The sequence below is a fragment of the Gadus chalcogrammus genome, chromosome 2 (genome assembly GCF_026213295.1).
Source record: "Gadus chalcogrammus isolate NIFS_2021 chromosome 2, NIFS_Gcha_1.0, whole genome shotgun sequence".
Taxonomy (NCBI): domain Eukaryota; kingdom Metazoa; phylum Chordata; class Actinopteri; order Gadiformes; family Gadidae; genus Gadus; species Gadus chalcogrammus.
Window position 1 is genome coordinate 8,128,296 of NC_079413.1, and position 12,717 is coordinate 8,141,012.

Consider the following 12,717-nt stretch of genomic DNA (forward strand, 5'->3'; position numbering starts at 1 on the left):
GTCCCACCGACCTGCTCCTTCATGACATTGTATTGGAAGTCAGTGTCAGTCGCTTTGGATGAGAGTGTGTGAAGAATGCATCCCCCCAAACAATTTCAATAATCGGTTGGTTGAAAAAAAATACTCTGCCAATTCCAGGTGAGCCACTTCATCTTCATCTTTGTCAGCCCAACCACACACACACACGCACACGCACGCACACACACACACACACACACACACACACACACACACACACACACACACACACACACACACACACACACACACACACACACACACACACACACACACACACACACACACACACACACACACACAGTAAACTATAGGTGAACCTCACCAGCACAGACACGGGAGATAGAGTTACGTGAGCGTCACCCTACATTATCTTTGTCCTTCACGCTGTGGCGTTGGATCACAGAGTGATGGAAGGAAGCTTGAGAAGACCCATCAGTCCTAACACACACACACAGACACACACACCCGCACAGGTACATCGACTGCACACAAACATTATCACTGGAAGTGAGCACAGGTGTGCACATGGCAAGTATGCACACACACACACACACACACACACACACACACACACACACACACACACACACACACACACACACACACACACACACACACACACACACACACACACATACATTTGCAAAAAAAGTGCTTTGTGTGTTTCGTCTCATCTTTTGTCAGGTGCTGGATCAAACACACATCTGTGGTGTCACACACCCACACGCATATAAACATAAACTTACGCATACAAGTATCCACCATTTTCAACACACACAATCACCCACGCACTACCACCTCCCTAAACACACTGACACAGACGCACACACACACTCACACCCAAATAAACACACACATACACACACACAAACAGACATACAAACACACAGACAGACATACACACACAAACAGACACACACAAACAAACAAACACACACACACAGCAGCACATGACACAGAGCTACCGGCCTGAGGGCTTGTGCGTGAGAGTCTGGCTGTGGCCTCTTCTCAGCCCTCCATCACCACACCTCCCTCCACCACCTCCTCCTCCACCTCCACCTTCTCCACCCAGGGCTAGAGCAGGGGGGGAAATTAAGGCTTTGGGAGTTTCATTATACAACAACAGGAGACATGGCCTCCTGGAGCTCCTAAGACCCTACCCTCCTCTCTGCCCTTCATCTGGGCCCTGGTCCTGTCCGTCTTCCTGTCTTTTAATATCTTTCAATCCCCAAATTCCCAAACTCTCCCTCTCTGATTGTGTTGTCTGTGTTATTTTTACTGTGTTGTCTAGTCTGGTCCAGTCCTCTACTTTTTGACCGGGGACTTTGATGGATGATGAGGTCCCGTGTACACCATGTTGTACTGCGGTGAAGTGATGTATATCTCTGGGATAGGAGTCGTATACAACCCCCTGTTCAAACAAATCAGTTGCGAGGTGGTTCAATAATACCCCACATGTACATTATATATAAAATATATATAATCAAAAAAATATATACATACTCACACGCGCGCACACCCACACACACGCAGAACCTGACCCACACACACATTCTTAGATTTACTGTTTTGCCATCTAGTTGGAAAGTTTATGCAGGATGACATAGTATTTCAGTATTTAATTGAACCGTTAATGCCAGTTACACTTTAAATATATAAACTGAATGTCATTTATGAACACCATTATTAAGCTATTCAGCATGAATGTTTATACTCTGTAATGTTCCCCTTAGTAAAAGTGATATTGAGAAAATTAGTACTCATCTTACAGGAATGTGTAAGCGGAATACAGCCACAGTACTAATCATAGTTAATTATCCTTAATTATATCTTGTTGTACGCAGTTTACCTTGTTTCACCTTGTGTTCTTTTAATTTTTGCTGTCTGTTTACCTTCTTTTCACCCAACCGTTTTATTTTTCTGGCAAAAGCCCTACTAGCGACCGGTATTGCACAATAGCATCAGCTATATACACACACTATGATACTTGGATCGAACAGCTGTTTACAGTGTGTCTATGTGCAATGTATCCGTGCCTATCAAATAAACCATGAATAGATGCATAAAAGATATGTGATCGAGGAAACAACGATCATGATCTGCTTCAACTCCCATGCCTTTGATGTTTTCAAATATAACTTTGAAGAACAATTGCATCCCACAACATTCCTAACCCTAATAGATTTATTATTTTACTAATTACAGCTATGCACTCTTCTAAAGAAGTTACAGTACGAACACTCTCTCTCTCTGTCTCTCTCTCTCCCTCTATCTCTCTCTCTCTCTCCCTCTCTCTCTCTCTTTTTCTCTCTCTCTCTCTCTCTCTCCCGCTCACTCTCTCTCTCTCGCTCTCTCTTTTCTCTTTCAGGAACCAAAATGTCGCAAGTGGTTAATAACCCTTAATGGCCATGTGTTTTTTGCGTGTGCATGCATGCATGTGTTTATGGACTGAACAATCATCTGAATCATTGTCGTTGGTAATCATAGCCATCCTGATTGTCATCATTGGGCTGTGTGGTGGCCCCAGAGGCTGAACACCTGTATTCGTATGTTACAACCGCATTTCCCCCCTAACATTATTATTAATACTGGGGGGTTGATGTGGGTGATGCAGCCATACCACAGCATCCATTCAGATTAAACATGGAGGAGTGGGGAAGTAATTTTGGGCTTGATTGATGCTGTTGTTAGAGCTTGAAGGCAGGTGTACTGTGTGTGTTTGTGTTGTGTTAGTGTGTGGGTGTTTGTGTGTGTGTTCGGGTGTGTGTGACTGTGTGTGTCCGGGTTAATCTGCTTGTGCGTATGTGTGTGTTTTGTTTGTATGCGTGTGTTTGTGTGTGTATGTGTCAGGGGTTGTGTGCATGTGTGTGTATAGTGATGCGTGTGCAACTGTGTGATGAGCAACAGTGATAAAACACGCACAAGGCGTTCCGGGCAGAACAGCTGACAGGTGACCAAACACTGTACAAAGAAAAACGTTGATACAAATGTAAGACCTTTTATTCGTCTCATTAGTTTGTTTTAAATAAGAATATATTGTTACATGATTTAAAACGAGAAAATATAATAAGCATTTACTATTTATATAACACAGGGTTCAAAATTTGTACAGAGTCTCAAATATCAACTTGAGCTTTTTACGAGAGATGCTAAAGAAGAGTACAGGTATTTGCAAAGAAAATATCTCGGCAAAGATAGTAAATCTTAATGGTAATTGCCTATAGACCATGTGAGGTAGAACATTACAATTCCACATTGTCATACGCCTGGAGCACTGGCATGAGTTATATTCATATCATATATAAAGCCCAAGATCATTCAAGAAAAAACATCCACTGGCCCATAATCAAAGCCCTCGGGGCCCAAACGCACCCTGGACCTGCTCCCATGGAGCCATCGTACATTCTGGCTTGAACTTGGGAGTTGGAGTAGGAAGTAAACACTGCTATTTTCTCTGATTGGTTCATAATATGAAAGAAAATGAGGGGCATGATTGGACCATTTTTAGGTCAAAGGAGCACCCCCCCCCCACAATAGGACGATTAAAAAAGCATTAGTCAGGTGCACGTTATAAACATCAAAGCTTAGGATAGTGCATGGTTACCACATGTACAACAACCTTTTCTTCTCCCCCCTTTTCTTTTTGTCCTTGCCGCTTTTGCTCGTCCCTTCACTATTTATACACCCCCCCCCACCTTTGTTATTTTAGAGGAGCTACATGGAGGGATTTCCATACACATTTCCATAAGAGCAACTGCTTGTTTCAGTACACAATAACCTTGCTAATGCAACCATGGAGATCCATGTTTGTCACACGGGGGGGGGGGGGGGGGGGGGGCACGCTCCTTCTCACCGTTTCCCAGTGATTCCCTTAAGACGTGAAGCACTTTGTTTCTAAATTCTGGAATTTAATTATATACATTTAACCTTGCAGGGCATCCGAATGATGCATACCATGATAAGTGCTTTATTTTTTCTTTTCACCTCTAATAAACGAGCCCTCATAAAAACTGTTCCAAGGTTGAAACCACAGACAGCGGACAGGTGCCAGATACCTTAATAAGGACCTTGTTTCTTTTCTACCTGGCAACATTCTTGAATATAAAAAAAAAGACTTGAAAAAATACAAAGCAGCAGATAGACAGACATAGACAGAGTGGCATAATAAATAGTCAAATGGACAGAACCACGCCATTACAAAATCCCTTTCAGGTCGTCCTAGAAGGTTACCAATCCAGTCAAGTCCAGTACCAGTGATGTTTACGAGCTCCACCCAGAGGGCAGTCTACCTCCCCCTCCATCCCATAAGTGTGACTTTTTCAGTGCATCCAGCGAGATTCAAAAGAGCAAAAGAGGTTTGCCATCCAAACCATCCAAACCGCCGAAACTACGACATTAGAACGAGGAATATCAAACGGCAGCCAAGTAATACTACATCACTGCGATTCTACGTGTCAGCGCTGCAAATACGATAGCCTTACCTATAACGCTCATAATGGAAATCCCCTCTATGTTACATCAAATGTGTTCAGGCATGTCGGCAAGATCAGGTGGAAACAAGGTGGACAATAATTTGAAACGATGATTGGAGAAATCACATAAAAATGTCCCCCCTGAAATGTTGTGTTGTGTTTTGTTTCGGGTTGGTTGTGATTCAGTTTGTTTTCCGCGATACGGCCAAGGCAGAAAACTCTCACGCATCCGCTGGGCTCTGCAAGTCATAATATCACTCCCCATGTGTGGGGCATCCTATCAGCCGATAACTCTCCCATGCTCTGCTGTTTGTTTCTCAGGCCTTCCTGCAGGTGTACACCTCCTCCTCCCGCACGCACGTCTGGCACTCCACGTGGCAGCACCAGCGCACCTGGCAGTTGCAGGACAGCGAGGTGAGCCGCATGGCCGTGTTGTACCCCCGGCCGCAGCACAGGTTGTGGCAGCTGGTGTCCTTCGCGCAGCCGCGGCCCCCCGTGCCCGGAGAGTAGCGCGACGCCCTGCAGAAGCTGGGCGATTCCTCCAGGAACACCAGATCCGTGGGCCGGGGGTTGCTTGGGCCGCCACCGCCGTTGCCGCTGTTCCCGCCAGCCGCCGCCGCCGCCGCCGCTAACGCCGCTAACACCAGCTCCTCCGCTACTACCACCGCCGCCGCTACTTCCGCTGCCCCGCCGTGACCCGGCCAGCTCGCTCTCGCCGGTGGCGGCGTTGGTGACGCTGAGCACGCGCACGGCGGTGTCGTAGCGGAACTTGAGCAGGCGGCCGGTGTCGTGGAAGGGCGACAGCTGCTTCCAGCAGGTGCGCACGGCACAGGACCCCGACACGCCGTGGCACTTGCAGGTGGTCTTCAGGCCGCTCTTCACCGCCTGTTTTTGGGGGAGAAGGAAGGCGGAGGAAGAGGAGGAGGTGGAGGAGAAGGAAGAAGAGATGACGTTGGAGGTGGTGCAAAGAGTGAAGGGGGAAGGAGGAAGAGGAGAGGGTGGAGAAGAAGAAGAAGGAGGTGGATCATGTGGAGGGCAGGGGATGGAGGCAGAGAGTTGTGGTGGAGGAGGAGGAGGAGGAGGAGATGTCGGGGGGGGGCGAAGTCAGAAGAGTTGGAGGTGGAGAAGAAGGAGGTGGAGGAGACGGTGGGAGAGAGGGCGAAGAGATGTCAGTTTTTTCCTCAGACTGATTCATTGCCCGCACCTTTTATCTCCTGAGCACATCTAGGCAAAAAAAAAGAAGCTATTTCCTGAGGGGGCGGGGGGGGGGGGGGGGGGTTTGGGGGGGGTCATGTCTCTCAGGGAACAGTGGAAGGGGAGGGGAGGTAGCATTGGATGCTCTGCAGCTATTGAGCCTTTAGCTGAGATCAGTGTAAACGGTTTGACATCATGGATCAGGGGTGGGGGTGCGGGGGGGGTGCTGGTGGTGAAGAGTATGATGGCTCGGAAAAAGAAAGCAGTATTTCATCTGAGCGAGGCCATCACTCACGCAGATTCCTTCTCCTTTTTTTTTTGTTGAGTGTGTTGCAACTAGCTCTGTCTGCTGCCTCCACAGCCGTCCTAGCCTCACTGCCCCGAGGCATGGGGGGTGACAAACAGACACACAGACAGACAGCGGAATCGTCCCACCCTCTTTTGCTCCCTGCATGTCTGCTCATGGAAAACGTTGATAAGAATTCTTGTTTCAGGACGGAGAGTAACACTATATATTTGGCCCGACAGCAGTGACCAGGTCTGGCACCACTGCCCTCTTCCTTCCCTCTCTCTGGCATTGGGTTGAACAGCACATTGGTTTCAACCGCATGTCGGGGACCCCACGAGAACCCACCGAGGCGGTGTGGGCCGCCTCGGTGGGGGCCAGAGACAGGTCATAGGGCTCCGGTGAGGGGAGGAGAAGGGGTGGAGGGGGGGGGGGGATCAGCACAGTTCCACCCTTTCCAGGTATGATGCCCGGGGGCTTTGGAGTACCAGCGCTGAGGGATGGAGGAGGGGGAAGCAACCTTCTCTTGTTTTGTTAACGGCCTCTGGTCTCTTCTGGGGGCCACAACAAGATGTCAGGCCAGGAAAACACTGAGCCCAGATAAGATAGATGTCTTTTAGCTCATCCTGTTGTTGTTTTTCCACCTCTCTCCCCCCACCCCCCCCCCCCCCCCACCCCCCCCCCCCCCCCCCCCCCCCCCCCCGCCTCCTCCCCAGACTATGACCTACCTGAGCTGTAAGAGACAAAGGTAATAGGGTCTCTCGCCCAGGGGCCCTGATATTTTTCTGAGCTGCACAGCGGTGGTTTTATACACATCAAGTGGATTTATGCAGAGCGCAACACTGATCCAGCGCCGGGAAAAAAGAGGAAGAAGGAAAAAAAACAAGCTGCTTCTTATATTAAAAAATAGAACACAGTTTCAATCTCCCTCTCGCTCTCTCCCTCTCGCTCTCTCTCTCGGTCTCTCTCTCTTGCTCTCTCTCTCTCTCTCTCTCTCTCTCTCTCTCTCTCTCTCTCTCTCTCTCTCTCTCTCTCTCTCTCTCTCTCTCTCTCGTCTCTCGCTCTCTCTCTCTCTCTCCGCTCTCTCTCTCTCGCTCTCTCTCGGTCTCTGTCTGTCTGTCTGCTCGTCTGTCTGTCTGTCTGTCTGTCTGTCTGTCTGTCTGTCTGTCTGTCTGTCTGTCTGTCTGTCTGTCTCTCAAGCGCCATACCTTTAATTTGAACCATGTGCCCGCACAGCAAGCTTTATCATGTCTGGGAACACCTGGCTCCAAGCTGTCCACAGCCATCTTGTCTCCCTGCTACGCTGCCTCACCCATTTCCTCCCCTCCCTCTTGCTCTCTCTGTCGCTCTCTGTCTCTCCCTGGATCCACCAAGGCCAACCATGGAGAAGGCATGGGGGGAAGGGGGGGGGGGTGGTGGGTGGTTTGAGCCTGCAGCCTCTGGTGTTGAAGTCAGGCGTCAGGGGGCAGGAAAGCCAGGTATAACCGTAGACTAATTGTAGAGTAGACTAATTGGGTAGAATGGGACTCGAAGGCTTTTTCTCGTGACGCCTTGGGTTAGGAACGTAATCAAACTGAATTATTATTGTACGACAGGAGGACGCTGCCGCAGACTTTGATTTACGATGGTTGAGGCGTCGGCTAAATAGAAAATAGTACTTGTTTACCGATTCACATCGGCCTTATTAGTCTGACGCTTTTCTAACTGTGTGTGTGTGTTTGTGTGTGCATGTATGTCTTTGTGTGTTTGTGTGTGTGTGTGTGTGTGTGTGTGTGTTTGTGTGTTTCCTCATGTGTGGGTGTGTAGGCGCATGTGTGTGCGTGTGAGTGTGTGTTCTTGAGTGTTTGAGTGCATATGTGCGTCCATGCGTTAGTCTGTCCATGTGTGTGTTTTTTAGCCTGTGTTTGTGTATGTGTTGTGTTGCGGGTGGCCTCCCAGCCCTTACCCGGATTCCGATGTTGATGTTGTGGGCGTCAATCTGTGCCCTGAGGTCCTTGCTGACCCTCTTCTGCCCCAGGAACTTCTTGAGGAACTTGGTGCTGTATTTCAGGTTGTCCCCGCAGACCCCCCACTGCCATGCTTCCCGGTGCTGCAGACCGGGGGAGTCGTCGCACGTGCACCGCTCCATCCGGCCCGAGCTGCAGGCTTTGGCCAGCGCGTGCGACAACGCAGCCGAGGAAACGGCCAGCAGAAACGCGGTCTCCTTAAAACCTGAAGGTAAATTAAAAGCAATACTGATGAATCAGAATTTTTGTTTGACTTTAAAAATGCAGGACTTTAAGGGAACTTAAAGTCCAGGTAACAATGGTCGAATGTATGTAACACAAGTCGCCAATGTGACTGATTCGTTGTAGGCATATATGCATTAATTGCATTTTAATTCATAGGCATTAAACAAAATGCTAGCTAGTAGCCTAATCCCAGTAGCATACAAAGCATTACTCCACTAATTTTATTTATTTTACCTTTATTTAACCAGGCAGATCATTAAGAATAAGTTCTTATTTACAGTGAGTCCTTATTCACTCAACTAGTCCTCACCAGTTGTTTACACAACTGAAAAATGTATTATGTAATGCCTACTTGTTCTCCCCTCCTCCAGCATTTAGATGACACGATACGATTTGCTAACTCCAGCGCCATCGACGGAGTATATTTTGATCCTATTAATTATTATTTTGGCTAGCTAAGGATTTTTCCCAGATGAAAGTGGATAATCACGCCGCCCTTTTCCTCTGGGGATGGGCGCGCTTTTCCGAGATATAAATAACCACGAGGGCTCGCGCTCTACAGCGCTGGGACTCTTGGCGCTCGAGGCCGTTGATAGATCCGTGCTGAACTGCACGTGTTCTGCCCCCGCGCTGATAACCATACATACGTAAAAAATACCGATAACAAAATATTGGCTCTTTTTTTTTATTGTCCGTTTACTTATATTAAACGTATGGATGGATGAGCGTGCTAAGGTCATATTTTAAAGTAGGATATTTATCAATACAATGTGTTGCTTATCAATTGCTTTTGAATCAAATGCAGGCCTCCAATTCAGACCTTGCGCGTATACGGGGACGGTATTTTCTCTAATGGATTTTAATTTAAATAGCCTAATCAAATATCCAAATCCTGATCTGTAATTTACATAGGCCTAATACGGATTTGCAAGTCAACTTGCTCCGTGAACGTTCCATTTCCATTTTATATTATTCTCTTAGTGGTTATTTGGGCCTAAAAATGATGAGTACCTACTAGTTAGCCAATATATTAAATATTATATTATAACCTATTATAACCTATAGATACCTTACCTCTTTTCAGAAGACTTCCCCGCCCGTCCATACTGCAGTTCCAGCGCTCGTTCCGGAACTGGTAGCGACACTCCATGAGGCTTAGGCGCACCGACTCCCGCAGGGTCTCCGCCAAGCCCGGCTCTCTTCTGCACAGTCTCTTCTGCCGCCGGGTCAGCGTCATCTGCTCGCATTGCTTCAGGTGCGCTTTACCCGAACCGGAAGGCTCGTTGGAGAACGGGCCAGGTAAAAAGACCAAAGGTTCTCGACCTGTCAGGCTTATGAAGAAGAAGAAGAAGAAGAAGAAGAAGAAGAAGAAGAAGAAGAAGAAGAAGAAGAAGAAGAAGAAGAAGAAGAAGAAGAAGAAGAAGAAGAAGAAGAAGAAGAAGAAGAAGAAGAAGAAGAAGAAGAAGAAGAAGAAGAAGAAGAAGAAGAAGAAGAAAAAGATAAAAACATCAATATTTATCAGTTAATAAATAGATGCAGCCATTTTTATATAAGCCGACAATCATAACAAAACAATCGGGACATGCACCTATTTTTCCAGGTAAAAATGGGCAAACAAAAAATACACAGTCTGCAGGGATGATATTGAGTAATGTCAATATGCAAGGGCAAAGCAACACACACATTAGCTTCAACTGGTCTTAGTTTCCATATTTTCACTGATGAAGATTTAAGTAGAACAATGCAACAGCAAAAAATATTACCACACTGATTCCACAATCGATTAAAGGCTGCTGTAGCCTTGCAGATTGTGCGTAATTACGCGTGCGTAATGTGTAGCTTTATGACTTCCCTCACTGTTTTACCGGCAATATCCTTTCAACACACTCTATTGAATGCAAGTATTTCAAGACGTTTAAACGGTTAATACATTTGACTAACCCGAAATAAGCTGCGGTGTGCGAGAATATGATGCAGAGCGCAATAAGGCGTAAGATGCAGGCGGTCCTGGGGAGCCTCGAGCACATGATGTCGGAATGGTGCTGCTCTTCATCTCGCTGATTCTGCACGGAGAAAGTTAGTGCCGTCCGATCGGCGCACCTCTTTAAGTGGCCACACAGTCTTTCAATCCACTGCGTTCGCGAGGGGAGGCAAGGTCTTTGTAGAAACGCATTACCTTTGCCGCGCGCTCATTGGATTCCTCCATTAGCGGCACGTCCCTCCCATTTCCTCGCCACCCAAGTTGATAAAGTAACTTTTTTTTTACCTTTGACAATCAAAATCCGGATAGGTTATTGACTTGCTGACTATACATCTAATATGTTGTTGCGCAGCGCGTTCAAACTCTATGAAGGTTTTTTGAAGCAAGGTGGATGGTTGACTGGTGTTAACATAGGCCTACACAGAGAATATCATTTTCACGTAAGGCCCACCATCATGGGGAACTGCTGCATGAAACGAGCGCCATATGTATAACCTAAACAGCAAATAGTGTCGAGGTAATTCAGATAATTATCATTTTAATGGTGGTTCATTCTGATCATCGGCCCTGGGCTGACTTCTAATCTAACTCAATTTGTATGCAATTTCAAGGTGTACATAACTCCTGTGCATGTTGAACACTAACTATAAAACCACAATGTTCCTTGATTAATACATATTATATACGATTATTTTTTATATATATCCCTATTCAAGCTCTGATTGTACGCCTATGTCCTGAGTGTTCCCCGTTGCTTGGTAATCGCAGAATCACTGATATGGATGTGGGTGACACCTGCTGGCGAAAGTGGTTATTTGCAGTCGAACTGCCCGCATACTTGAGATTAAGATCTGTGCTTTTCTTGTCTTCCCTCATCCCTGATGTTATTTAAGTTGAGGAGTGTCATTTGGCAGCTGTGGTAGTTTCAGGTGTATTGTGAATGATCATTACGCAAATAAAAAATCTTAAGTGTAGTCGAGATTGTCCCCACAATCCAAACCATTGGTAATGCTCTGTTACTCTCTTACCATCTAAAAATGCACCCAAAAATGCAATGTAGTTGTATCAACATTACAATAGGTTGTTGTATTATCAACATATTTTTTTGGCAAGTGGAAATTAAAGTTGTACGAAGATGACAGCAATAACAACAACATTATCTTATACCACAAGCCTTAATTCCACCAGTGGCATTTCTATAATCACTGCACATCTGTCAGAAGATATGGCTGTAAGCCTCCCCCGGCCATGGAATAATGAGACATAGGGGCCCCCCAGTCTCTGCTGGAGCAGACAGCAGACAGAATAAGGACATAAGCCATCCATCCTGAAGATGGAGAGAGTTTTCGACGAGAATCCTCAGCACTGGAGGTCTTAGGGTTTGTTGTTGTAATGAATCAGAATTCAGACCCAAACTCAGACACAGACTATTTTCTTAAACCTTATTTGAACCAGGTAGAGTCTCATTCATATTTAATACCTCTTTTCAAAGAGAGCCCTGGCCAAGACGCTCCATAAAACAAAAAAACAAGCTTACAACAAAGAAAACAAAAAAAACAATAGAAACATCTACACATAACCTCTTAAAGTCTGCTGAATAATTTAAATTAGATACAAATTCAACGAGTAGTTACTTTGTGAATTGAATGATATATAACACAGCCTTTTGCGTCTGCATTCACTATGATGCCCGAGTCGTCATCAACGTTGCCGGCGCCTGATTGGTTGATTGATAAGAAAAGGTGGTTGCTAGGGTTTTCTTGGTGGTTGCTAGCATGTTACGAGGTGGTTGCTAGGGTGCCCTGCGTGGTTGCTTGGATGTTCTGTGTGGTTGCTAGGATGCTTTGAGATTTTGCTGAGTCAGCAGAATTGATGACACTCCACCATCGACTTTACTTAAGACCACTTCTACCTTTCAGTATGCATTAACATGGGCCCATTTTCACCACTCTCTGGGTATCATGGACACAATGGTACCATATTTCAACAAGGTTGAACAATTTGGCTGACAAAATAGTTTCGGCCTACTACCAAGATTACATTTAATTGCAATGAAAACACCATTAAACAAAAAATAAGTCCCATGCACCCTTGGGAATTGCAAAAGGAATTACAAAATGTAGCATATTATTATATTATCGATCATATTCGCATTTGTATATTGTCGTATGGGGGTGCGCCACAGGATATGGCTGACAATTATCTTCATGAATATTATGCCTGCTCGTTCCTACCCGGGTGATTTTCGCAGTGTTGCACTCTGGTAGGCCTACTTCGTATTGACTCCTGTGAACTTTTCCGCAGCGTAGTCCATAAGCTGGAGGAAGATGCTATCTGCTCCTAGCTCCACACCCACGGATAAAGTCAGTCATCAGAAACAGAATATGATAATGAAGGTGTTGCTGGACTAATTGTGAAGATTATAGAAGGTCATTACTGTTTTAAGCAGGTCATTTTTGCCATATTGCAATATTTGTATCGACTTACAATAATGATTTATACGACTGCAGTAAGTTGTATGTTAAAAGTGTA

General features: G+C 46.0%; 1 protein-coding gene across 5 annotated transcripts; it reads right to left on the reverse strand.

The window, feature by feature from the left end:
* Nucleotides 1–3,026: 3,026 nt before the first annotated feature.
* Nucleotides 3,027–10,322, reverse strand: wnt9b (wingless-type MMTV integration site family, member 9B). 5 transcript variants are annotated; one of them, XM_056607292.1, is made up of 6 exons: nt 10,146–10,322; nt 9,279–9,535; nt 7,919–8,184; nt 5,171–5,378; nt 5,127–5,130; nt 4,715–5,066 (listed from the first exon to the last, which is right to left on the reverse strand). In XM_056607292.1, exons 1-6 carry the CDS (start codon nt 10,229–10,231, stop codon nt 4,811–4,813), a joined length of 1,077 nt encoding a protein of 358 aa, XP_056463267.1. In that variant the 5' UTR covers nt 10,232–10,322; the 3' UTR covers nt 4,715–4,810. The 5 variants fall into 5 exon arrangements, with proteins under 5 accessions (XP_056463248.1, XP_056463275.1, XP_056463258.1 ...); XM_056607300.1 differs by lacking the exon at nt 5,127–5,130 and having other exon boundaries at nt 3,033–5,121; nt 5,204–5,378; XM_056607283.1 differs by lacking the exon at nt 5,127–5,130 and having other exon boundaries at nt 3,033–5,090; nt 5,185–5,378.
* Between the last annotated feature and the right edge of the window lie 2,395 nt (nt 10,323–12,717).